Source organism: Emys orbicularis, chromosome 1, assembly GCF_028017835.1.
Source record: "Emys orbicularis isolate rEmyOrb1 chromosome 1, rEmyOrb1.hap1, whole genome shotgun sequence".
Lineage (NCBI taxonomy): Eukaryota > Metazoa > Chordata > Testudines > Emydidae > Emys > Emys orbicularis.
Genome location: NC_088683.1, coordinates 150,685,527 through 150,712,738, shown reverse-complemented (window position 1 = coordinate 150,712,738; position 27,212 = coordinate 150,685,527). Strand labels below are relative to the sequence as shown.

At 44.6% G+C, this 27,212-nt stretch overlaps 1 protein-coding gene across 1 annotated transcript in view; it reads left to right on the top strand.

Annotated features, from left to right (window-relative positions):
• The first annotated feature begins 695 nt into the window (after positions 1–695).
• LOC135884761 (transient receptor potential cation channel subfamily V member 6-like) overlaps positions 696–27,212 on the top strand; it is a 38,521-nt gene continuing 12,004 nt past the window's right edge. The window contains exons 1-7 of the mRNA XM_065412306.1: positions 696–823; positions 16,491–16,588; positions 17,431–17,553; positions 20,102–20,242; positions 20,765–20,863; positions 21,108–21,283; positions 23,284–23,430. Of these exons, the coding sequence (XP_065268378.1) occupies positions 696–823; positions 16,491–16,588; positions 17,431–17,553; positions 20,102–20,242; positions 20,765–20,863; positions 21,108–21,283; positions 23,284–23,430 (912 nt within the window). The remainder of the gene's footprint in view (positions 824–16,490; positions 16,589–17,430; positions 17,554–20,101; positions 20,243–20,764; positions 20,864–21,107; positions 21,284–23,283; positions 23,431–27,212) is intronic.

Genomic DNA, 27,212 nt, shown 5'->3' with positions numbered 1-27,212 from the left:
ACAAGCTGTGTCTCTGATGTGATTTGCGGAGAGGCGAATTGGGAGGCGTGGCCTCCTTTGTACTGTGCTTTGGTGCCTTCCCAGTAGATAGTATCTTTCAGGACACACTCTCATATGCTCACAGAGTTAGATGCTGCTCTGCCTGATCTGCGCAGCCCTCTGTCTATTTCCAGGTCCCACCGCTCAGATGCACCTTCCCAGAGGTAGCCAGGGGTGGATAAGGAAGAAACTTCTCTAAATCCTAGACTTTAGAAATGGAAAAGGCATATTAGGAGCTGAAGCCTTAGATATTCCTCAGCAGCTGGGCAGGGTCAGAGTACCTGAAGCATAGGATCCCAAGTGGCTGTCTCCAAATCAGACACACTTTGGGGTGGGTTATTTTGGAGATCAACTCGCTGCTCTCTCTGTTTCGTTTCATTCTCATGGTCGGCGTGGCTCAGGATGATCTGCTAGCCAGAGGTGGTTACTGTTAGAGAGCTTATTTTTTTACATTTTTCTTTTTGAACTGATACATCTGAGCTAGCTGCGTATAGGCGATTCTGGGCAGAGTTAATAAGCCGTAGTTGGGAGAGGAGAGTCAGCCCAGGGCCATTCAGTGAGACTGCCGTAAATCTTTCTGGGTGAGGGTTGCTGGCTTCTGCGTTGGTATAGAAGGCTGCTCCAGCTGAAGAAAAGGAGGAGAAAGGAAAAAGACAATGGGGTTGCCTCTGCCTGGGAATAGCAAACCTTTCATCCAGCTCTGGAACAGGCTCAGACATAAGTTACAAGGCAAAAAATACTGGACTCGGCGTCTGGATGAAATCCACCTGCTGCAGCAGAAAAGGTACAGTGTCGCTCAGCGTTCTTGCCTTTTCTCCTCCACATGCTGCTTTCTTTGTTAAAGCTTGTATTTCTCTTTGCCCAGGACTTTCTGACGGTAGATAAAGTCAGCGAGTGCTTGCAGCACTTTTCTATCTGTCTCTCTTTCAGATTTTTTTAAGGAGGAATATCTCTGGACTTCAAATGTTATCTCTGCTCATCGGTGAAATGAGTTTAGTAGGTCTCAGTTTCGTCCCCATGAATGCATTGTGTAAGCCTACTGCATAGCTGGGCACAATATGCAGTTTCTACTCAAGAGGGATGCAGCGCTAGAATAGCAGGGGGTGTGTTAGGATAGAGAGGCATCTGCCGAACTGTGTGAAGTTCCCAGGACTGGAATTGCCAGGGGGAGCTCTGTAGGGCAGTATTGAAGGGAATCGGGACAACTGGTTGTAGTTCCCAAGGCTGGAATAACAAGGGGCTGCAGGATAGGTGTGGGATCCACTGACACATCTGTGTGGGGAGCCCAGGTAGAGATTAGCAGTTGGATTGCTGGAGATCAATATTGAGTTGCATGTTCAAGAACTGTATGTGGGGAAACACACAGCATATGTCTGCATTATGCCTGCCTGTGACTAGTAGTATCTGCTCCTTGCTTTCACAAGTACTGATTTCACTCCCTTAAAAATATGTCATTTATGCTCTCTCTCCAGCTGCCATTCAGAAAGGTCATGTCAATGTGAAAGTGTTTTTGTGCAAAACATCTTATGAAGCATCAGCATGAAATTCATGTACTTGCTAATTGTGTGTGTGTTAGTGCTGCCATAACTGCTTGCTTTGAAAAAATGATGGCTTGTTTCAGAGGAATTGCGTCTTACCTCCCTGAAACCCTTTGCCTTTCTTTTCTCCCTGAGCACAGCGGGTCCAAAGCCAGGGCCGGCTCCAGGGTTTTGGCTGCTTAAAAAAAAAAAAAAAAAAAAAAGCCGCGATCGCGATCTGCAGCGGCAATTCGGCGGGAGGTCCTTCGCTCAGAGCGGGAGTGAGGGACCGTCCGCCGAATTGCCGCGGAATAGCTGGACCTGCCGCCCCTCTCTGGAGTGGCCGCCCCAAGCACCTGCTGCCTGTAGCCGGCCCTGTCCAAAGCATTGTTATCCTGCACCCTGCACAGCCACTTGTGCCAAGTGGGTATAAAATGCTGCTGGATCAGACTGATGTTTTGCACCCACTTGGCACAGGCGTAGGTGACTACCCAAGGTGCAGAGCAGCAATGGGCTTAATCTTCTTCTCCAAGGGGAGTTATAGGTGCTCAGAGCGTGTCTGTATGAACTATATTGCCCATCACCTTAATAAGTGTTAGATCAAGCTCTTTGCTGCTGATGGTGCCTTTCTCTTGTTGTATGAAGAGATGCAGGAGATGCAGCTGCATTTCAGCAATGAGGATGAAGTGTACTCTGTGCATGCTCAGTTTGTGGAGCTGTGGGATCTTTCTATAACAGGCCTTTACAGAGATGACAGTCTTTAGGCTGATGTGTTGCACACGTTCACTTAGAGATCTCTAAGAGCTTCTGAGAGCTTGTTTTTCATAGTTGCCTGTGAAAGCCCTCTTCATACATAATTTCTGAATGTTCATAGAGATCCAAACAGCCCTTTGGCTTATCCCTTCCAAATGCACACACTTGATAGTTGTGGGGGGATGTGAACATTCCTTCCTTTCCAATACCCCTTCTGTACAGCTTATGTCACTTCTATAAGCAACACTGGCATACAGTGAAGTCCCCACAGGGAGTTATACCTGCATAGCTATAGCAGACGCACTATGTTTTTACCACTAGAGTTCTGCCAGTCACTTTCCCCATGGAGAGAAGCCCTGAGTCTCATCTTTAAACCTTTATTCTCTCACTTTATTATTATTGTTATTATTATTTGTATTAAAATAGCAAGACCCCACTGTGCTAAGCACTGTACAATCAGAGAACAAAAAGATGGCCCTTAGAGCTTAACCTCCTAGCTGCTGAATAAGGTGCCACTGAATTTGATCAAGCCTTTAATACAAAATGTTACGGAGAGGTAATATTACAGAAGAGAGAGAAAATGCTTTTAAAGGTAGAAAAGTTTTAAGTCATACTAGCCTGTGGAAATTATCTCTCAGAAATAGGGCCAATATATAAACCTACCCATTCCTTTCAATAAAAGCTCTGTCCAGTGCAGCTTATAAGGTGTATTTCTATGATCTTTTTCTCCCCAAATATATCTAGCCCCTTCCTTTGGGGAAAGGGAGGGAATGTTTTACAAGGAGGCTGCTTTGTGGATTTGAGTTTTGTAATCCATGTATAGGCAGAAATGAAGGGAAACCAGAAATCTTCCAATTTGGTGACTTACTTATTGAACTGTCCCTAGAAATCCTTCACTGCTCCAAGTTTTTGGAAAAAAACTAGTGTAAGCCAGTGAGGCTTGCACTGCATTTGGGTAATTTTGTTTTTGCAGTCTTGGTGGTCAGATACTATCCCGGACCATTCTTGATTAACTTGTTCTACCACTACAATAGAAAACACATACTGGATAGACAGTAATATTCTCCTTTTCCTTGCACTCCAAACTATCCCATTATAATCAGTGCTGAAACTAATGCAGAATTTGGCTCTCTTTGTCTGTCTAGTCCACAATTCTATCTCGGATAGCAGCTGATTTTATAATTTGCCTTGTTGTGTAATATTTGTATGATGGGACAATAACAGAATTTCTTCCTGATCTCTTCCAGTTCTTTGAGCTCTGGTCAAGTGTAGGTAGTCTCTTGGTCTATCCAAGGCCGTGATCAAGTGTCTTGATGTTTTGGTCTTTTGGCCTCGAGATGAAAACCTTGCCTTTGTTTCTGGGACCTTGAAGTGAAAAAATTACTCATGTGTGTCCATCCTTCTTTGAATCTTATTGAGCTATTTCCACAGTTTAATCTTGCATTATATAACAGTGCCCACAGGGGTGACAGAGTGTAGCAAACGTGACAGCATTTCACACTGAGAAAGAAGGGTCTTTGAGTTCACTTTTCCTCTCCCCTGACATTCCTTTACTGCTAAACAGCATTTCCTCCCCTGCACAGCATGCAACTGGGCATGGGATGCTGGGAACTTGGCAGCTCACATCCATGTGTCTGCTTTGTGAGGTTATCTGTGGAGGTGAACTCTGAAATTTGCATAGGATTTAGGTGTATTACCTTATAAAAAGCCAGTATAAAGGAGATGTGCAAGAATGCAGCAATTACCATCCCATCACGTTAATGAGTCACACTGTGAAATGGCTGAAAATAATTATGGAGAAGGTGGTGGTGGGGGGGGGGTGGACTGTAGCATCAGGTATGAAACAAACAATTTGGGTTTATGCCAAGAAAGTTAATAATGGATGCAGTGTTTTCAGCCCAAATAGTGTAAGAGGCATACAGGGAGAAATGCATGGAGCTGCACTGAGTGTTTGTGGATTTAGAGAAGGCTTATGACAGTGTTCCTAGAAAATTGTTCTGTATGTACTGGTCAGAGTGCTGGCCAATGATGAAGAGAGAAAAAAACTACTTCACACTCCCAAAATGGCAATGCTCAGGTGGACACCGGACAAGATGAGAGCTGATCGTCTATGCAACAAAACAGTATGAGCCATAATGCAGATAGGCCCCATCATGGAATAGCTGAGGGAGTATCAACTGAGATGGTTGGGTCATGTGAAGACCTAGAAAAAGGTGGTTCAAGATGCTGAAGGAGGACATGAAGAAGGTTGGTGTCAGCTTGGAAGAAGCACTTGACAAGAATGCTTGGAGATAAAGAACAAAAGTCTCCAACCCCAACTGATGGGACATGGTAAAGGCGAAAAAGGAGAACTGATAAAAAAGCAACATTTAGCCTGGGATTTTAGCGAGCTAGGAGCTAAAAATAATTCAGATTAAAATAATACCTATTTTACCTCATGGGACATTGTGAGGCTTACCGTAATTAATTTATGCGTGTGAAAAGACTTTGAGATCATCAGTTAAAAAGCACACTAGATATTAAAGGTATAATTATAATTACATGTAAATGGCATGGGGTGTTATAAAGATTCTATTGCCATGAGTTTGGGACAACCTGCATAACTTGCAGAGAGATATGCAGGTCATTCTGAAGTAGTCGCAATAAGAAGTTTATACCCCTCTACACCACCACGTATCTTGGTAATGTACATATTTGCCTTAGTTTACTGGGGAGGGTTGTTGTGTGGCTCTTTAGTCTCAGATAATTCAAAGGGGGTGGCAATCTAAGGGGAATCACACACCTACAGGAACTTGGTACAATATCTCAAGAATAGCAGCAGTATTTATTTGATCTTAGCTGGCTTTCTCCAGGATAAGTAATAAATTTATACAAAATCTCTGGAATCTGCTTATAGAAACTACGCCATGAGACAGTGGTTCTCAAACTTCTATACTGGTGACCCCTTTCAAATAGCAAGCCTCTGAGTGTGACCCCCCCCTTATAAATTAAAAACACTTTTTTATATATTTAACACCATTATAAATGCTGGATGGAAAGCAGGGTTTGGGGTGGAGGCTAACAGCTCGCGACCCAACATGGAATAACGTCGCGACCCCCTGAAGGGTTCCGACCCCCAGTTTGAGAACCCCTGCCATAAGAGAATTCCACCGAACACCAAAAAAAATTCCAATACATAAAACTTGGGTATACAGTGCAGGCGAGGAGTTAGAGCAAGCGGGTGACTGGGAACCAGGACAACTGGGTTTCTTTCCATTTCTTCTACTGACTCACTACATGACTTTGGCTGGGAAAATCATTTCACCTCTGTACGCTTCCCATTTGCCCCATCTGTGCCATAGGAACAGTAATGCCTATTGTACCTCATGGAATATTGTGAGGCTTAATTAATTAATGTGTGTAAAAGGTCTTTGAGATCATCTGTTAAAAGGCACAAAGGAATTAAAGGCATTATTATAATTACATGTAAATAGCATGGGGTGTTATAAAGATTCTCTTGCCATGAGTTTTGGGACAACCTACCTAAGTTGCAGAGAGCTATGCAGGTCATTCTGAAGTAGTGCCAATAAAAAGTTTATACCCCTCCCACCATCAACGCATCTTGGTAATGCCACATATTTACCTTGCTTGGTTTATTGGGGGGGGGGGGGGGAAATTGTGTGACTCTTTAGTCTCATCCATGCAGTTTTTTTCCATTTGAAGTACTTTAATTACTATGTACTCAGTGTCATAGCTATATGAAATAAGCTCAGCTTTATGCCATGAGATTGGATGGCTCAGGATTTGTGACGGGATACACAGCGTCTTTTGCCCCTAAATCAATGGATCCAATCTGCCCTACGCCGGTGGCAACAATAGCAATAGCATTTTTCATCTGTAGATCTCAATGCAATTTACAAAGGAAGTTGGTAATGTTTTAGAGATTGAGAAACTGAGGCACATGACTGGCCTAAGGTCACCAACAAAGCCAGAAACTGAACCCAGGTTTTCTGAGTACCACTCCAGTACTCTAGCCACTAGTTCACAGTGTCTGAAAGTTAGTATCAGCCCTTGGCTTTTCATTGGCATAAGTGAAATGATCAGTGACTTAAGGCCTAAATATGCCAATGAGCTATAGCTACATTCCCCTGGAGTCAGTCACAGTGTTTACAGAACACAAACAAATGGCCTGTCACTCAACCTACAGGCTGTGTGATAGGCACCTCTCTTCTTACATCTCCTGTGTCTGCACCCCAATGAAAACATTAGGCCAAGGTTTTCAGAAGTAGTAAATAAGTGACCTGATTTTCAAAGTTGCTGAGCAAGCAGCCCTCGCTGAAGTCAGTGGGAGTTATGTGCTCCACACCTGTGAACATTAGTCCTCTTTTTTTTTTTTTTAATCTAAATATGGACTTAGGAGCTTAGTTCTATGCAGCCAATTTTTTTAAATCTTGGCCTTCATGTTTTCTCTGGGAAAGGAGTGGAAGTGCTTCTCCACCACAAGCAGCTGTCAGGGAAGTGGGGCTGTTCTAGGACTGGGTGGTAAGATTAATGAAGAAGACCTGCAAGGAAGCTGTGTGGGTCCTGTGATTCAGATCTAGCTGGTTCTTACTGAGGGGGTTAAGATTTGTGTTGAAGGATGGGAGATAAGTTTCAGAGAACAATTTAAACTTACTATTGTCTTGGTGAATATATAAAGGATCCATGATGAATTGCTGGCCCAGCTTTAGTCTCTCAGTACACACTTTAGGTCCCCTAGTGGAGGAGTCCTGGGATGTGGTTCCTGACTGGATATTATCCCTGGGGAGGAGTTTCTGTTTGCAAGCAGGGTGGGTAGTTTAACCTTCAAAGGGGGGAAGCCTTGGTTTGCAACTTCTTGTCTGTAAGTATTTGTAATTAGTAACTCAGCAACACAATGAGTTTTATTTATTCTGAGTTTTATTGCTACACTTTGTTTTCACATATTCAGGCTGATAGGCACCTTAGAAATACCTAACATACTTATTGTAACAAACCTGAGGCCACCTAAGATTTCAAATTTGTCACTGTGCTGGAACACTATGGCTTTTTGGTGCTTACAAGTGACAACGGGAATAAAACATGGATTCTTAGCCTCCTGCCCAAAAGCACAAGCCCCAACACTTGAACTACAGGAGAATCTCTGTTTGCATCAGAATGGGGTTTGACATGCAGTTGGGCTGTTCTCCATCTCTCTCTCTTTCTCTCTCACTCACATGCAGTTCCCAATCTTTTTCCTTGAAGCCTCTGTTCCAAAGCATTGAAGTTTGGGTTCCCCGTCCCTTAGTCCCATGTCTCCATGCCCCAAATGGTTACCCATTCATCTACTCTCCGTTCTTTCCCTTCTCATCTTGGCTTTCTAATTGAAAAGTAGTTTTGCTCCTTTTCATATTTTTTTGCCTTTCTCATCATTCTCTAACTCACCTGAAGGCTACATGCTGCTGGACAAGTGGAGGAGGGAGTTTGGTGGGAGGAGGGGGAGGGGTGTCTGTTGGTGATTTCATCGTGATGAGCTGCTTCTGCTCTCATGGCTGTGCTGAGGACCATGGGTGCAGAGGAGTGAAGCTTAGGCCAGTGGGCTACTTCTGAATCTGTGTGTTAGCCCTGTTTACGTTAGAGCTGTGCATGGTATTACATGCTACCACAGGAGCAGGGAGTAAAGGCTGGTAGGTTTCAAGATTCTGTCTGATGCTTTTTCTGCAGCTGTCAGAGGTGCAGCAGGAGTGTGGGGTGGATCCAGCATCAGGGACCTCTCTCTCCTCCTGCTGCTCCTCTTTTCAGATCTCATCCTTTGGACTAGTCTTTTCCCCCTGGTGAGCCCAGTCTCAGGTGTAAAACCCTTGACTACACACTAGCTGGTTTGTTTCATTTCAATCAATACACTGGCTTTGCAAATATAAATTCTTTATTTTCAAAAAACCCCATAAAGCCAAATTCCCCTGGGGTAAACTGCACTGAATTCTATGGGGTTATCTTAGGGATGGTTTGGGCTCATATTCCTTCCCTCCTTATCTTGTCAGCCAGGGTTCAGCTTGAAAACTCTTTAAAGAACTGGCGAAGAAGCTGTCAGTACAAATGGAAGACACCCCCTCTTGCGCCTTAGCAGAAGATGTTTGTGAAATCCCGTGTTTGGAACCATTTCTATTAGGAGGATATAGTGACTCTCCCAGTCAGTAGTTGACCCACATGCTCCCATCCTTGCTATTTCCTGTTGGGTTTTCCCCTGCTCCTTACTTCACCCCCATCCAGCTGATGAAAAACAAAGTGTGACTTCTGCAATTTATTACTGAGTCATTTATTAATAATTGTATTTAATAAATACTGCATAGCCTTGATACACAGGACACACAGACTCGAGGAGCACCTGCAAACAGCCACATTCCTAGGGTGAACAGACAGCAAGTATGAAAAATTGGGATGGGGGTGGGGGGTAATTGGCACCTATATAAGAAAAAGCCCCAAATATCAGGACTGTCCCTATAAAATCAGGACATCTGGTCACCCTACACATTCCTTCCCTCCCTACAAGGAATCCAGTTTAAGTTTCAAGATCTTCCTCATTGCCCACACTACACTGTGGTGTGGTGGGGTTGTGCTTCCTTATAGCTTATGGGACAATCCCAATGCGGTCTTATAAAGGGGTGTTCACTAATGAAGGACAAGTCTCAGCAGCTCCCAGGAGGCATCCTCAATTTCCTCGGCTTTTCCAAACCTCTGGAGTCTGGGCAAGCAGGCTAGAAATCCTGGGCGGGAACTGGTTTCCCTTTGTGAAATTCCCTGCTCTTGCCACTGGTCAGACCAGAAATACGCATAAACAGCCTTCCTGTCTTCCAATCATGTAAAGTGGAGCCAGAGGAGGCAGCTTAGTGAAACAGAGAGTAAAAATTAGTTAGCATTTAAAATATTCCAAAAATAATTAATATTTTCAACTGGCCCAAGGATTGGTGACTTTTTTTGGTTTGTTTTTCACATTATCTGAACTGGTTCACCCCCTTCCTGATATTTACACACTTGGAGCACTGCTGTAGCTTATAAAAGTCTGGTTCATAGTTATAATTATATGGTTTGGATGACAGCCAATTTCCCCTGTTCGGTGCCAGAAAATTAAATGAGGATGCATGTGGAGCAAGTATGTAGACCATGGCTTTAGGAGGTAGGTGAAGTTGAGGTAGTATAATTCAATGATTACAGAAGGGAACTAGATGGCAAGGTTCTAGTCCTGGCTGAGCTACTGATTTTCCTGTAGGTAAGTCACAAGAGGGATAACTCAGTGGTTTGAGCATTGGCCTGCTAAACCCAGGGTTGTGAGTTCAATTCTTGAGGGGGCGGGCCACTTAGGGATCTGGGGCAAAATCAGTACTTGGTCCTGCTAGTTAAGGCAGGGGGCTGGACTCAATGATTTTTCAATGTCCCTTCCAGTTCTAGGAGATAGGATATCTCCATTAATTTAAAAAAAAACAAAACTAAGTCCACATTTTCAAAAAATGGCCACTGATCTGGGTGCCCAACTCAAGACCCCTAAAATTAGAGGGTATTTTTGAAAAAAATTGGTCTAATCTCTATAAAATGAGGATAATAATTAATACTTGGCTGTATCTCAGATGCTTCATTAGTAGTTTGCAAGGGGTATACAGATCCTAATATGAAAGGTGCCACAAAAGCTCATCTGCGTCCATGCCTTCCCAGAACAGTCTGTTGCCCAATCCTCCCTTCTCCTGCAGTTCATTCTAGCAGTCCAAATACCTTCTTAGCCGTGTCCTGCTTTGGGGGGGTTAGACTTTTCCAGGAGCACAGGATCTTCCTGGGCCAAAATCCTGACAGCACTACATCTTGCAACCTTGCTTCACTTGTGTTGAGTCCTGCAGGTTATGTTCCTGGAGTGTGATTTCCTCCCCCCCTTGTCTGGTCCTAGCCATAATGTCATCAAGTCCACCTGCTTTAAGCAACAACATATACAGGTAGGCTAAACAAAGCATTCTTGTAACTGAATATGTGCTAGGGGTCAGAAAGACACGTACAAGATCACACTTTAACCACTCCCTGGCTTATTCAGGATTGTTCCCCATAGTCTGTTCTCCAGGGCTTTGTTCATCCTTGTTTTCAATAACTCAGGCAATGAGGCTCACACTGCTTCCTCGGTGACAGGAAATATTTCCTGATATTCAGTAGGAAACACACCTCTTTGTTCATTTTCACCACTTTATTCCAAGTCCTATCTGTACTCAATTCCTCCCCTCCCTGCTGTTTGCAGCCATCAAATATGCGTAGGTAGTTACACACACACACACACACACACACATGACTAAATCAAACTATTCATTTTTTCCACTTATTCTTCTAATGTTTCCTGATTTTTCTTTCTTCTCTGAATTCCCTCCAGTTTGTCAACATCCTTCTGGCACAGAGATACCCAAAATTCAATGTCACATTCCAGGTGTGACTAGACAAGAGAATGAAAAAGTGGATTTCAAAAGAGCTTTTAGTTTCAGGGCTCTAAGGTGGTACTACCAACAGAGAGACTGAAATAAAAAAATTGCATCAAGAAAAGAAATCTGATTTTTACACTTCACAATGTCTCCAACTTAAAACATTAGTTTCCTTGCAAGTTCCCTGTTAATGGTGTGGTGTGGATTTTCATGTCAGTTCTCCATTCAACGGGTTGTTGAGAGACCCCGGCTGTGTGCTACTTCTCATCTCTGGGACTGCCCATTCTAATAATCAGAGCGGGTTGCAAGGTGATTTTTGTGAACAAACAAGGCTACTTCCTTCCATTATGATTCGACGGGCTGTATTATTCATAAGTAGTCTGGTGACTGACCACGGGTGTATTGGTGAATATGTTCTTGAGTCCCAAATGTTTCTAGAATTTTAGAATCCAGAAATTCATCCCGCAGAGTGCATAGTTCATTATCAGCTATTTCTGTATTTAAAATGGTTTGGTCATCCCATCAGGGCGTGGAAATGATACCATAAGACTTAACAGTATGTAACGCATTGGCCACTTTGTAATGCCCCACCATGGGTCATCAGGAGTGATAGAACTACTTAAACTAAAGGAGAAGTTTTGCTAGATGCTAACATTAGTAGTTGGTTATCCTGTGTGGACTACCCACTAGAGGCTCCTCATGAATAGTGAAGAGTTGAAGAAAACTGTATGCAAACACTGCATAGGCTGAAATTTGTTCCCATAAACCACTGACTGAATACATTCGCAGAAACCAGGACTGGATATTGTATGATTCACAAACAGAAAACGGGTAAACTCATTGGATAATGTGTTCTGACAAATTCCACCAGTTCTATTAACAATACGAAGCACCTTTTGTTTTGTGCAGCAACTTTCATACAAACAGAGCCCTGAACCCACAGAAACCTTAGAGCTAAATAGTAAACCATGGGAGATGGAGGAAATCTAAGAGTAATAAACTTGGGAGGTAACATTAAAATTGTCCCAAACTCTATGATTTTGATTTACAGGGGTTTGTGCCATCTTACTTTCATTTTGAATTTCAGGCTACAAGGATCTCCACCAACAGTGGTTAGATTAAGAGAAGAGAAAAAGAGGAGCCAGTGCCATATAAGAGACAAAAGAGGCTGGATTCTGCTCTCACATCAGCATGACTCTGGAGTAACTCCACAGTCATCAGTGGCACTTACTCTCACTAGTACACCAGTGTAAACAAGATACAATATGGCCTAAGGCTTCTTTTAGGTAAATCAGAATAAGTGTAATGAATATATTACACAAGTGTAGAGATCTGACAAAGTTACAGAGTTTGTATCCAGACTCAGATCTAAATTGGAACTTACCCAATGAGGATTTCATTACCAGTGTTGCCAGATCTCACAATGTCATCATGAGTTTAGTGATACTCTTTTGTCTTAAAGCTCCAGCTCTTGGAGTCAAGTGACTCTGACAAACTTGGATTTCTTTTCTTTTTTTTTTAAGTAAGTTTCTAGGCCTTGTGGTTGAGGAAATAAAAAAACATGTTCTGAGTGCACCTCAAAGGCTCAGATACCAGGAAGCAAAAAAAAATTCCAAAATTAGTCTTTAAAAAAATCACGATTTTCTGGATGTCTGATGCATGATTTTTGAACACTTGGGGTTTGCCAATACTAGGTTCTTGTTTGGGCCTGCTATATGGAGGCATGAAAGTTTCAGTTCTGATCCAAACTTCATCACAGTGTGAACGGTTTGGGTCTGGTTATTTTTTTTTAGACCCAGGAGACATCTGACAATGTAATAATTTGGTATAATGGGGAATCTTCAGTCCCATCTAGTGAAAAGTTAAATTTAAAACTCTGCATGTGGGGTGGGGAGGAGTGGGGTAGAGAAGGGAGCTTGCAAAGGGCTTGGGAAGTGACTAGGTGAGGGGAGACCAGCTCCTTCTAGTCCTCTGTATGCATTTGTATTTCTCTGTGTGTGCTTCTTTCATTCATTATCCAGAAAACTGTGATCATTAACCCTTCAGTCTCAGGGCTCCTTAATCCCCCTGGGAAACCGGATACTTCTTCCTTACAAATGGGCCTGAGCTCTAGCCTTTCTCTGTCACAAGGTAAACCTTTTCCTGCCCCCTCCTTCAGAGACTGAAGCCCACATTGTAGGATTAAAGTAACACTCCTGTTGACTATCCTTGACCCCTTTCTACTGAGATTCCCAAAGCTGGATAGAGCCAGCCGCTTCTTACCCTCAGGTTGGAGGGACACAGGGCAGGATAAGATCTTCAAGGGGTGGCCTGTGGAATTTCCCCAGCCCTCTAAAGCAGTGGTCTCCAAACTTTTTTGATCGTGCACCCCTATCAGTAAAAATTTTTTGAGCATGCACCCCCTGCCGCACCGGCTCTACCATTTTTGCCAGAGCAAAAAAAAAAAAAAAAAAAAAAGCTACTCAGACTCCCGCCCAGGGAGCAAAAAAAAAAAAAAAAGCGCACCCCAAAGATCCTCTTGCGCACCCCCAGTGGAGCATGCACCCCACTTTGGAGACCACTGCTCTAGAGAGGTGGAGGGGCTGCTCTATGACTCATTCCTCACACTCTCCCCGCAGCTCCCAATGAGTGCAGCAGTTCTGCCTTGGGAAGAATGCTGGCTTGGCAGCCATTCATGCTTGGGGCTGGTGGGGCTTTCAGTTACTACTGGCTAACTCACTGAGCATATTTCCCCTTTTGCTTATTTCTCAGAATGTTTCTTATCATGTTTGCTAATTACTGAATGTAGATGTTGCCATAAGACCTAAGACCATTGGTCCATCTAGGCCAGCATCCCACCTCCTGCTGTACTGGATCAGATTGATGGTCCTCCTCGTCTTGAATCAGCAGTGAGCTACTGTACTTGAAAACGGCAATAGCAGTTGGCAGACTGGGCCTGCAGCATCCCCCCACCAGTTCAAAAATCCTGAGATCAGCTTAAAAATTATGAGATGTTTTAAAATAATACATTTGGGGTTCTTTTTCTTTGCCTCCTGGCTTTTGAATCTTTAGGGGACACTTGGGTCATGTTTTAAACTCTTCCCTGCAACCATGAGGGCTAGAAACTTGCTGTTTTAAAATCAAATACTGAGAATTTCACATCATCATGTGCCTTGCAGAGCTGGGGCTAGAGAAAAGAACCAAATATTGCAAGACTGGTGATAAAATTGTGGGAGTTGGCTGCACTCTCTTGGCAAGGCTCTGTGAAGTTCAGGAGATTGATCTCATCATGGGATCCTGCCATAGGTGAAACCCAGGGCACTGTGCGGATGCAGGTTCTTAGTCAACCCAAACAAATCTGATGAAATAATCAAGAACCTGGGGTGTGGGTAAAACCAGCCAAGGACATTCTTCTCCTACAATTGTTCCATTTTATTTTGAGCTTGTTTTATTTTAAGTTGTCATGGGATAAGAGGGAAGATCCTTTCATGGATTGAGAACTGGTTAAAAGACAGGGAACAAAGGGTAGGAATAAATGGTAAATTTTCAGAATGGAGAGGGTAACTAGTGGTGTTCCCCAAGGGTCAGTCCTAGGACCAATCCTATTCAACTTATTCATAAATGATCTGGAGAACAGGGTAAACAGTGAGGTGGCAAAGTTTGCAGACGATACTAAACTGCTCAAGATAGTTAAGACCAAAGCAGACTGTGAAGAACTTCAAAAAGATCTCACAAAACTAAGTGATTGGGCAACAAAATAGCAAATGAAGTGTAATGTGGATAAATGTAAAGTAATGCACATTGGAAAAAATAACCCCAACTATACATACAATATGATGGGGGCTAATTTAGCTATAACTAATCAGGAAAGAGATCTTGGAGTCATCATGGATAGTTCTCTGAAGACGTACACGAAGTGTGCAGTGGCAGTCAAAAAAGCAAACAGGATGTTAGGAATCATTCAAAAAGAGAGAGAGAATAAGACGGAGAATATCTTATTGCCCTTATATAAATCCATGGTACACCCACATCTTGAATACTGCATACAGATGTGGTCTCCTCATCTCAAAAAAGATATATTGGCATTAGAAAAGGTTCAGAGAAGGGCAACTAAAATGATTAGGGGTTTGGAACGGGTCCCATATGAGGAGAGATTAAAGAGGCTAGGACTTTTCAGCTTGGAAAAGAGGAGACTAAGGGGGGATATGACAGAGGTATATAAAATCATGAGTGGTGTAGAGAAAGTGAATAAGGAAAAGTTATTTACTTGTTCCCATAATATAAGAACTAGGGGCCACCAAATGAAATTAATGGATTTAACATCCATGAAGTTCTTCTTCACACAGTGCACAGTCAACCTGTGGAACTCCTTGCCTGAGGAGGTTATGAAGGCTAGGACTATAACAGGGTTTAAAAGAGAATTAGATAAATTCATTGAGGTTAAGTCCATTAATGGCTATTAGCCAGGATGGTAAGGAATGGAGTCCCTAGCCTCTGTTTGTCAGAGGATGGAGATGGATAGCAGGAGAGAGATCACTTGATCATTACCTGTTAGGTTCACTCCCTCTGGGACACCTGGCACTGGTCACTGTCAGTAGACAGGATATTGGGCTGGATGGACCTTTGGTCTGACCCAGTATGGCTGTTCTTATGAGCTTGTTTGATGGCATGTGCTTTACTGGCTCAGTTTCCCGTAGTGGCATAAACCCAGGCTGCACAATTTCAGTGCTCCATAACTTCCATAATTCCCTTCAGCAATAGGGAAACGATTGTTTATATTAACATTTGGGTCTTTAGCTCCCACACAGCACGAGATACAGTTTAGCTCCTAGTCCAGGGGTAGGTAACCTATGGCACGCGTGCCGAAGGCAGCACGCGAGCTGATTTTCAGTGGCACTCACACTGCCCGGGTCCTGGCCACTGATCCGGGGGGCTCTGCATTTTAATTTCATTTTAAATGAAGCTTCTTAAACATTTTAAAAACCTTATTTACTTTACATACAACAATAGTTTAGTTATATATTATAGACTTATAGAAAGAGACCTTCTAAAAACATTAAAATGTATTACTGGCACGCGAAACCTTAAATTAGAGTGAATAAATGAAAACTCGGCACACCACTTCTGAAAGGTTGCCGACCCCTGTCCTAGTCCATTAATTGTGCCTCTGGAGCTCTGGGGAGTTGAAGAGGGGTTTTTCCCTTTTATTTCCAAGTGAAGAGACACTTTGTATAGTGATCCCTGAAATAAAGGGATGTAGTTGCTGGCTTTTTTGCTCCCAAGCTACCTGGACTACTGATAGCTAAGGTCTCTAATGACTGTCAATGCAGTCTCTTAGCCTCTTTCACTGACACACTTTCAAACAAAGAAACTATATGTTATAAATGTGGGTAACAGTCTAGAAATTGAAACAGTTTGGGAGTCACTTATTCCAAAGCATAAATGACCCTTTCTCATCTCTTTCCCTCTGCTGCCACCATGTGGTCTCATGTCAATGCAGTAAGAGTTGATGATTTCCCAGTTCTTGTTATTCTTTTATTGAGCTCTATCTCTGTCGTGGTGTTGTTGTTTTTCTTTTTTGTACAGGGGAGGGAATTCAAAGAGTAGCACCAATGCATAACAAGCACATGACTTACCTATCAGGGTGGAAAGGTGCTAAGCTTGAGGGTTGCTATTGGCTCCGGAAAGCCATGTTGATCCTGAAGAATTAAATTCTAGGTCAGAGAGAAGTGGGTGCAATTGTGGTTTTTAACATTTGTTTGTTTTTTCTTGGTTGCAGAATCTGGGAGTCTCCACTTCTCCAGGCTGCCAAGGAAAACAATCTCCGGGCCATCAAGAAACTGATCTCTGATGGCACCTGCGATGTCTATCAAAGAGGTAAATTGTCCCCTACTTTCCTGCTCCCTACCCATGACAGACATGCAGGGCCTGCCAGTGTGAGTCTGTGGTTATTTGTCCTTAGTTTCTTCCTGGGGAGGCCAAGACACTACTGCAGTGTATGTATGCACCACTACCTTCCCGTAGGTGGTATCAGAACTGCCTGACTGTGTATCCTTAGCCCTTTTACTGCTAACAGCTGAAGGAGAGTGGCCAAGGCCTGGGCTTTTGGAGCAGGAGGAAAGGAGGAACCCAATGGCCTAAGTACTGCAGCAAAGTAAAATTCCTAGTTCAGTACCAATTATTCTATCAAAGAACTATTCAGCTCTTTGTGATTAATTGTGAAACTTAGAGGTGGAAAAGACTTATTGGGTAATAGTTTGTCTAGACCTCTAGTCTCCCTTCCCGTACCCAGCCTGCCGTAGAACTGTTCCCTGCAATAAATATCTCCAGCCATGCTTCCTTCATCACCTTTGAGAAACTCTCTTCCACACTGGAATATTATTGTATTACAGTGGTGCCTAGAGTCCACAACTGAAATCAGAGGCCCATTGTGTTAGTCGCTGCACCGACATAGTAAGAAGTAGTCCTTGCCCCAAAGAACTTACAAGACGAGAAGGACAAAGGATGGGATGGGAAACAGAAGCATGGAGAGGGAAAGTCAAGGTCACACAGCAGGCCAGTGGCAGTCAAAAATAGAGCCCAGGTTTCCTGAGTCACCCTATTCGCTAGACTTCACTCCCACTCAAAAAGCTCCCACTATTAATATGAAATCTCTGCTCAGCTTTGTCTTATACATATGAATGACTAGATGACTTGTATGCTTCTCCCACTCTCTCCAGGCGCAGTGGGAGAAACAGCTCTTCATGTGGCTGCCTTGTATGATAATATGGAGGCTGCTCAGGCTCTGATGGAGGCAGCTCCAGAACTCGTTAATGAGAGGATGACATCGGAGCTATATGAAGGTACCATCACCAAGACATGAGACTGAACTGGGATCCCTCTGGAGGGTCAGGAAATAAATATTACCCAGTGAGGACAATTGGTTAGAGATCTCCTACTTTGCTGTATTGCTTAACTACAGCATTGTGAAACAGGTCCACAAATGTTTCCTGTTTGCTTGGTGTAACCTTGGGTTGAACTCTGCACAGGAACACTCAGGCAGATACACAAAGGACAGGCTCTGATCCCTGTTGGATCAGCTGGCTGTGCAATGGAATGTGGAAAAAATAATTATCATGCTATGTATACTAAATTAGATTTTTGATGTGCAATTATCTGGTCCTCAGTGATCCCAGGGTTAACTCCTCCCTCCCCTTGCTCAACTACTCAGGGAAAGGGCTCTAAACCAGCAGGGGGCAAACTATGGCCTGCAGGCCACATCTGGCCTGCAGGACCCTTTCTTCTGGCCCCTGAGCTCCTGCCAGGGAGCAGGGTCGGGACAGGCTTACGGAGGAGCCAGCCCAACTCCCCGGCAGCGCGGTGAGCGGGGCAGAGGCTAGTCCCTGTCCCCTCCCCTTCTGCTCGCCTCCCTCCCTGCCTCCCTCACAGTCACAGTTCCCCCAGCCAGGGCTGGCTTTAGCAAGAGCGGGGCACGATTCCTGGGGGCAGGGCTTGCCGTAAGCCCCGCCCCCAGGAATCGAGCCGCGCTCCGGCCAGGGTTGCCGGGCTTGGGTCCGGCCCGGAGCCGCTTGGCGGCCGGAGCCGAGCCGAGCTGTGGGGGCCGGGCCGGGGGGCTGGAGCCGCGCCGCGGGGGCCGGGCCAGGCTGGACCCGAGCCGCACCGCGCCGCGGGGGCCAGGCCGGACCCGAGCCAAGCCATGCCGCGCCGCGGGGGTCGGGCCGGACCCGAGCCAAGCCGCGCCGCGGGGGCCGGGCTGGACCCGAGCCGCGGGGGCCAGGCCCGAGCCGAGCCGCGGGGGCCAGGCCCGAGCCGAGGGGGCTGGACCGGACCCGAGCCATGCCGTTGGGGCCGGCGTGCTCGGCCGGAACCGGGGCTGGACTGGGCCGCGCCTCCCCGGAGCCCTTCTCGCGCCCCCCGCTGCCCCAGCTTACCTGGTGCTGCCTGCCCGCCTCTGCTTCTTTTCAGACTTCCCGCGAACCGCTGATTCGCGGGAAGCAGGGGAGGGGGAGGAGCAGGGGGTGGAGCGTTCAGGGGAGGGGTGGAGGGGGAAGTGAGCTGGGGGCAGGGTGGAGAGCTATGGCGCGGGGCCCTCTTAGCGCGGGGCCCAATTCAGCCGAATCGGCTGAATTGGCCTAAAGCCGGCCCTGCCCCCAGCACCTGGGCAGCGTGGCTGCAGCTCCGGCCAGGTGGCACGGCTATAGCGCCGCCAGACCTGGTGCTCCAGGCTAGCGCAGTCAGGGGGAGGGGAGCAGGGGGAGTTCTGGGCGGGGAGTGGTCAAGGGTCCTGCTGCCGGGGACAGGGGCAGAGCAAGCCAGGGCCCCCCTCCACCTGAAGCATGCTTGGCCCCTGTCCCCAGCAGCCAAGCCCAGACAGGGAGCGAGACCTGCCTGATTTCTAGGAAGAGCAGCCAAACAAGCAGGGGAAACACACAGGGAAAGGACTGAGCCCCCCTTTCCCCCACCTCACAGGTAACGTGGGGCGGGGAGAGCAGGGAGGGTTGGATAGGGGGCCCCATGGGGGTGGTCAGGGAGGGGGAGCAGGGGGGATTGGATAGGGGATGGGGGATGGTCAGGGAGCAGAGAGCAGCGGTGTCTGGATAGGATGCGGGAGTCCCGGGGGGGAGTCAGGGGTGGGGAGCAGGAGGGGTTGGGGGGGGCTGGGGGGCTGGATAGGGGGTCAGGCCATGCCTCACTGTTTGGAGAGGCATAGCCTCCCCCAGCCTTCCCTACCCAGCCCTCCATACAATTTCTGTATCCGATGTGGCCCTAGGGCCAAAAAGTTTGCCCACCCCTGCTCTAAACCATCAAGAGATAGGCAGATAGTGAGGGTAAGCATATACAGCTGAAATTTTTTAAAAGGTTTGAAAGGTGCTAAAGGGCCAGATTCAAAAATAGGGAAGGAAAGAATAAGTGCAATTGCAGAAACAGGAATGCCAAGCTAGGATTCAAAACAACAATGTTCCTCTCCAAAATAGTTTTTTTTTTTAAAAAGAGGGGTTTTTACCCCAATCTCCATCTTGAGAATTAAAGATGGTGTCCCTATCTAGTCACAGCTTAACCTGCTATTCATTCCCTGTGAGAGATACCAGAGTCTTCATCTGAGCATTTGGGCTCTTAGTCCACTTGCCAGATGAGCCTGGCACGTCTCTGCCCCACTGAAAGCCATCGTTCAAGCTGCCCAAGTGTCTCTTCGGTCTCCACCAGGAAAACATCTCAAATGTGCAGCCTGTGCATCTTCTTGGCAAGTGGCAGAACTCTTTCTGGCACATGCCCATTAAACTTCACAACATACACACAATAAACCTGGGCGCAGATTACTGATCTCTGCTTTAATGGCTGGAGGTGGATTTCCCAGAGGATGTGTTTTATTTGGGTGCACGTGTGTTGCAGGGCAGACAGCTCTCCATATTGCCGCAGTGAATCAGAACATTAATCTGGTGAAGGCTTTGCTCAAGAAGGGGGCCTATGTCTCCAGCCCACGGGCCACTGGACTCTTCTTCAGGCGCAGCGCCCATAACCTTATCTACTTTGGTACGTCCCTGTCTGCAGCTCCCAGGACAGACTGGGTTTCTTCTGCTCCTCTCTTACTAGAGGATTGGGTGATGGAGGGAGTGTGGGGAAAGCTTGCACTGATGCTGCCCATGCTATACCCACTCTAGATAAATACAGGGCTCTGCTCTCTAGGACTGTCAGTTACACACTTTTTACCAGGCACTCCAATTCATGTTAAACACAAATCATCCTAGCAGCAATTCTCTCACCTGTCAACTAGCTAAACGGTGTCCCTTCTAAGAGCCTAGGTCTCCCCTAGCTGTGACCCATTCTGTCATCTTGACATTTTGTGTGTGGGGGGGGGGGCGGGGGGGGATGTGTTTCACTCAGTAGTATGACTTTTTTGAGGTATGGGATTTATTGAACTTCTGGGTAACTCTCTTCCCTTCCTAAGCTCAGACTGATCGGCATGCATAGATTCCCATACATGTCTCCATCTGGCTTGTGTGCTTATTTCCTCGTGGTCTGAATCTTATTTTCCCTCTGATTCTTCCTCTTCAGGGGAGCATGTTCTATCATTTGCTGCCTGCATGGGGAGTGAGGAGATCGTCCGGTTGCTCATTGAAAATGGAGCTGACATCAGAGCACAAGATTATCTGGGTAAGAGTTCTGCACGGGCCAAGTGACTTGCATATGGCCAGGTTCTGCCACCCTTACACACACTGAGCAGTTACTTTACTCCACATGCAGTTCCTGGGAGGGTGCTAGGGAAATGTAAGAAGATGTTAATGTTATCAATCAATAATATGCTCCTTAGTTTTGTTAATCAAGAATTATTTTTAATGCACATCAGCTGTTCTAGTCTGTATCATGTCTTGTGATCCCTACATTGCTTCCTCCATAGGGAACACTATTCTCCACATCCTGGTTCTCCAGCCCAACAAGACTTTTGCCTGTCAGATGTACAACCTGCTTCTCTCCTATGACAAGAGCGATGGGAGTCTGGGAACCCTGGACTCAATTCCAAACAATGAGGGGCTCACTCCATTCAAACTGGCTGGAGTGGAAGGCAACACCGTGGTGAGTTCATGCACAAGACTGTTAGCTCTTCACAGGAGAAGGCTTTCAGAAATGGGTAGCTCAAGTGTTCTCTGTCTAAGCCGACTGGCATCCAGGTAGCCTATTAATTGTGTAGAAAAGGAATATCAAGTCTTGTCTTCCTTCCTTTGCTGGGTTTCTTCACAGACATGGAGGACCAGGGAACTTCTCTCCCTTCTCTCCATTACCTAGCCTTCATTACTCTTGATGTCATACATTTAGTAGTTCTACAGTCAGCCACAGTCTTCCAAGAAAAACAGTGTAGACAAGAACTGAATTTCTAATATAAAAACTAGGGCTGTCAAGCGATTAAAAAAATCAGCGCTGTTAAACAATAATATTTAAATATTTATTTAAATATTTTTGGATGTTTTCTTCATTTTTAAATATATCGATTTCAATTATAACACAGAATACAAAGTGTACGGTGCTCACTTTATATTATGATTTTTTATTATAAATATGTGCACTGTAAAAAACAAAAGAAATAGTATTTTTCAATTCACTTAATACAAGTACTGTAGTGCAATCTCTTTATCGTGAATATTGAACTTACAAATGTAGAATTATATGTACAAAAAAAACCTGCATTCAAAAATAAAACAATGTAAAACTTTAGAGCCTACAAGCCCACTCACTCTTACTTCAGCCAATCGCTCAGACAAACAAGTTTGGTTACAATTTGCAGGCGATAATGCTGCCTGCTTCTGGTTCAGTCACCTGAAAGTGAGAACAGGCATTCACATGGCATTGTTGTAGCCGGCGTCGCAAGATATTTATGATGCGCTAATGATTCATATGTCCCTTCATGCTTTGACCACCATTCCAGAGGACATGCGTCCATGCTGATGATGGGTTCTGCTCGATAATGATCCAAAGCAGAGTGGACCGACACGTTCATTTTCACATCTGAGTCAGCAGAAGGTTGATTTTCTTTTCTGGTGGTTCAGGTTCTGTAGTTTCTGCATCTGAGTGTTGCTCTTTTAAGACTTCTGAAAGCATGTCCCACACCTTGTCCCTCTCAGATTTTGGACAGTACTTCAGATTCTTAAACCTTGGGTCGAGTGGTTTCTATCTTTAGAAATGTCACATTGCTATCTTCTTTGCATTTTGTCAAATCTGCTGTGAAAGTGGTCTTAAAATGAACATGTGCTGGGTCATCATCCGAGACTGCTATAACATGAAATATATGGCAGAATGCAGGTAAAACAGACCAGGAGATATACAATACTCCCCCAAGAAGTTCAGTCACAAATTTAATTAACACATTTTTTTAATGAGCATCATCAGCATGGAAGCATGTCCTCTGGAATGGTGGACAAAGCATGAAGGGGCATACAAAGCATACATAGCATATCTGGCATGTAAATACCTTGCTACAAAAGTGCCATGCAAATGCTTGTTCTCACTTTCAGGTGACATTGTAAATAAGAAACAGGTACCTCCCCCGAAGCTCCCTAGGCCGCGGTTCTCCGTTCCCGGCCAATGGGAGCTGTGGGGGGCAGGGCCTGGAGACAAGGGAAATGCACGGAGTCCTCTGCCCCCCTGCCCAGGAGCTGCAGGGACGTGCCTGCCGCTTCTGAGAACGGCGCGGGGCCCACGGCACCACGGGGGGCAATCCTGTGGGCCAGATCCAAAGCCCTGACGGCCCGGATCCATCCCCACGTTTCATCCCCAAAATTGCCTTTTTTGTGATTTTATTTTTGCTTGAAGGTGCTAAAAATGACACCTTCTGAGCGAGGGGAGGCTTCAATACTGTGTGTGGGGCAGATGGTTGGAGGTAGAGTTTGTTAATGCAGCAACAACCATTTTGTCAATGTCACAGAGAAGCAAACCTTTGAAAGATGTGAAAACTGCAAAAAGACCCAGTGCCAAATTTTAGTGCAGAACTTGTTTTAACCAATTTGGCATATGTGTACTATGAGTTGCATGAATTCTTGGGCATTGACTGATTCCACACCATCCCTTTCCTTGCTCCTCAGATGTTTCAGCACCTCATGCAGAAGCGAAAGCACACTCTGTGGACTTTTGGCCCCATGACTTCTGTCCTCTATGACCTCACAGAAATTGACTCCTGGGGTGAAGATCAGTCCTTCCTGGAGCTCGTTGTCTCAACCAAGAAGAGAGAGGTACACTGGGGGGTCAGAGTCTCTGTACAGAAAGTGTTTGTTATGAAAAGAGAAATCCAACTGGACACTGAAAGTTCCAGCTGTGCAGCTATTCTATATAGTCCACAAGGTCTGGCACTTCTTGCCCATTTGAGACAGGGAACAAGTGAAATGCAGCAAACCCTTTGTGACACAGCAAATATGATTCTACACAGCAGTTACACCATAGACTTGCAGTTTGAGAGGATGGTTTAAAGAATGTTGCCTTAGGCCCTGTGCCATGTTCAATATGCCCAAGGATGCTAATGCTACAGGAGGCGATGTCGCTGATTCAGCAGAAGGTGCTCTCTGATTCTGTAGTCTCAAAGACATAAATAAGAAGTATTCTGTGCAGCTGCAATACTCCTTGCCTATATCATGGGGTGTTGTGAGCTTTTCCGATTATTGAGGTGCTTTGAGATCCTGGGATGGAAGGTGCTTTAGAAATGCAAAGTTTGATTATTCGGTCCCTCATTAACTAACATTCCAAATTATCTTCAGAAACCAAAATGGGTAAGACCCATCCAGGTTTGATGTTGGGGAAAAAAAGATACCCGCCAACAACAGGTTTCCTTACAGAGAAAACACAAACATCTTCAAGGCTCAATTAGTGTCCTAAAGCATTAATTGTAATGACATCAACAAACAATGAGCTAGACCTCCTAATATATGGAAAATATCAATAGATACTGAAATTATAAGAAGGGGAAACAAATCCAGCACATTGTTAGTTATGTTATGTAATTTCCATACAGCAAAAGTCTAGAAACACTTATGAAATAGATAGTCCTAGATCAAAATTATTGATGACTTTTCCAGCTACTAGAAGCCCTGGGAAAATATGCTGACCTCACTATGTTTTTTAAATATATTCAGAATCCCTTAAATCCCTGCATGTGTTGGTATCTGTGAGCATTTAGAGGACAGTATACATTATGAAATAGATCTATAAAAACTACCTGAGAACCAGTCCAGGAGACTAATTCAAACAGTTAAAATACATTCTGATGACTCCCTCTCTTCCAAAGACATGCATGCATTTGCAGATCCACAATTCTTGATGTCATGAGCTAAATAATGTCGAGAAAGCTATTTTCCCAAATAGAGGAAAACATGATGGGCTCATACTAGGCAATAACTCTCTCAAACAATGAAAATTACATTTTTTTGTCAGAATCTGCACTAACAGACTAGCCCTTCTTTTTCTATCCCATACATATATGGATCATACTGTTAAAGTACTATTTCCCATTCACACCCTTCTGTAACTTACGCACCCACTTTTGCTCTGCTGTAACTCCATTATTATAAGTTATTTGCACTGCAGTAGTATCTCGAGGCTCCAACTGAGATCAGGACCCTATTGTGCTAGGCACTGTACAAATACATAGTGAGAGATAATCCTTGTCCTTTCACAGTTTAAAAGGACAAGAATGGGAGAAATGTTTATGTCTGGGAGCTAAGGCACAGAGAGATTACAGGTAAAATTTAAAAAAACACTTAAATCCCATTTGAAAATGGGCCTTAGGCTCTTAAATCACTTAGGTGCTTTTGACAATTTTGCACTAAATGCATTGCCCAAGGTTGCAGAGGAAGTCAGTAGCAGAACCTGCACTTACACTCAGTTCAGTGGGATATAGACATCAGTTGAGTTACTTTTGGTTTACATTGATGTGAGAGGAGAATCAGGCCCTGGGCAAGGGATAGGAGGGTCAGGAGAAGCTAAGTCTCCTCATCTTAGGGCAGGTCTACACTAACCCCCCAATTCGAACTAAGGTACGCAACTTCAGCTACGTGAATAACGTAGCTGAAGTTCGAAGTACCTTAGTTCGAACTTACCTCAGTCCAGACGCGGCAGGCAGGCTCCCCCGTCGACTTCGCGTACTCCTCTCGCCGAGCTGGAGTACCGCAGTCGACGGCGAGCACTTCCAGGTTCGACTTATCGCGTCCAGACAAGACGTGATAAGTCGAACCCAGAAGTTCGATTTGCTTGCCGCCGAACTACCAGGTAAGTGTAGACCTACCCTTAGACTCCCTTATATTCATTTAAATAACAGGAGTACTTGTGGCACCTTAGAGACTAACAAATTTATTAGAGCATAAGCTTTCGTGGGCTACAACCCACTTCTTCGGATGCATATGCATCCGAAGAAGTGGGTTGTAGCCCACGAAAGCTTATGCTCTAATAAATTTGTTAGTCTCTAAGGTGCCACAAGTACTCCTGTTATTTATACCCAGTTAGTGCGCTGTAGATTTACAGCCCAGCTTCCCACACACTTAACTCATCATCTAGACAAGTACTTAGATTCACACCTACTTACCAGCATGTAACTTAGCTATGCACACCCCACACACAGCACCCACCAGGTCTAAGCGAGTCTAAGCTAGAGTGATGTAAGGGCTTCGAAGAGGAGTCTAGCAGGAGAAACAAAACTAGGGTATTGTAAGAATGTGTAGTTTAAAGTATCCTCTCAGCCCTTAATTTAATTTACACCTTTTTCCTGCTTCCGGGTACATAAGCTGCCCAAACTTGGACTCCCCTGTGCACCTGTAAATAGATTTCGGGCAGTCTGAACTGGGTGTAAGGGTATCTACCTTATACTTCTGAATTTGGCTCCATACGTCTCCAAGTATCTCATACAAAAATCTCAGGCTTAGAGCAGACACCTAGGACTTCGTACAGCTGAGGCAAATGGGTATCGGCAACGAATGGGCAACAAATGTACAGATTGTTTAAAATATGCAAATATAATATTTTATTGGCCTGAGAATCTTACTTGCTGTCCATTGCTAATCAAATCTGAAAAGATTTACCTGCTTCTTGCCCCTAAAAATATCTGGTGCCAGGGACTCCTGTATTTCAGGGTGTATAGGAATGTATCATGATCCTAAATCTTTGAGAATCATAGGATTACTTAAAGTCCTTCCTAGAACAATGATGTCATTCTCTTGCTGTCTCTGCAAGGAACTGTCATAACTCAGACTAATTCTAAATGAGTTAGAAATCTCCCATCCATCTTCCTTTTTGGAGAAAGAACTCATTTACCTTCAATGGTAAACCTACTGTGAACTCTTGGAAATATAAATTATTTGCCAGCGAGGAGCTTGTTAACCTGGCCAACAATCTTTGAGAGCAAACAAATAAATTCTCTGAGGTTCATTTTTTTATATGTGGATAACTTTCAAGTGAAATAACATCATATGCTGACTTCTGCTGAAGCAATATGCAGATGGCTTTGACTCTTGCCTTAGCATGTTATGACTGACGTCTGTAAAAACTGTTTCTCTTGACCTCTGAAGGAGACTTTGATCCACCATAAACAATCAGCTACGTACCTAATTCTGCCTTTGAATATATGGGTGTACTTTCTACTGAAGTCAGTGGGAGTTACATTCACATATGGGAGCGCAAAACTGAGCCCCAAGGCCCATCTGGAATAAACCAGCATAATTCCATTTTCTTCAGTTGAGCTATACTGATTTATACCCGCTTAGGATCAGGACCTACATCATTACAGTGATGTTATTGAAGAGAATGGGGTTTGGCTTTGGTTTTCAGTTCAAATATATAAAATATCTCCTTTCTATGGGCCATGTCTATGAAGTCAGACAGTCTGTCTGTATCTTCCTTTAAAAACTTTTAACCAAACTGTACAATGCTAGAGCAGGGACACAATTCTCTAACAAATATTATATATTGGTAAAGAAATTCTATAGAACATGTCTCATTCTCTGTTACATTGGACAGGACATTTAAAGACATT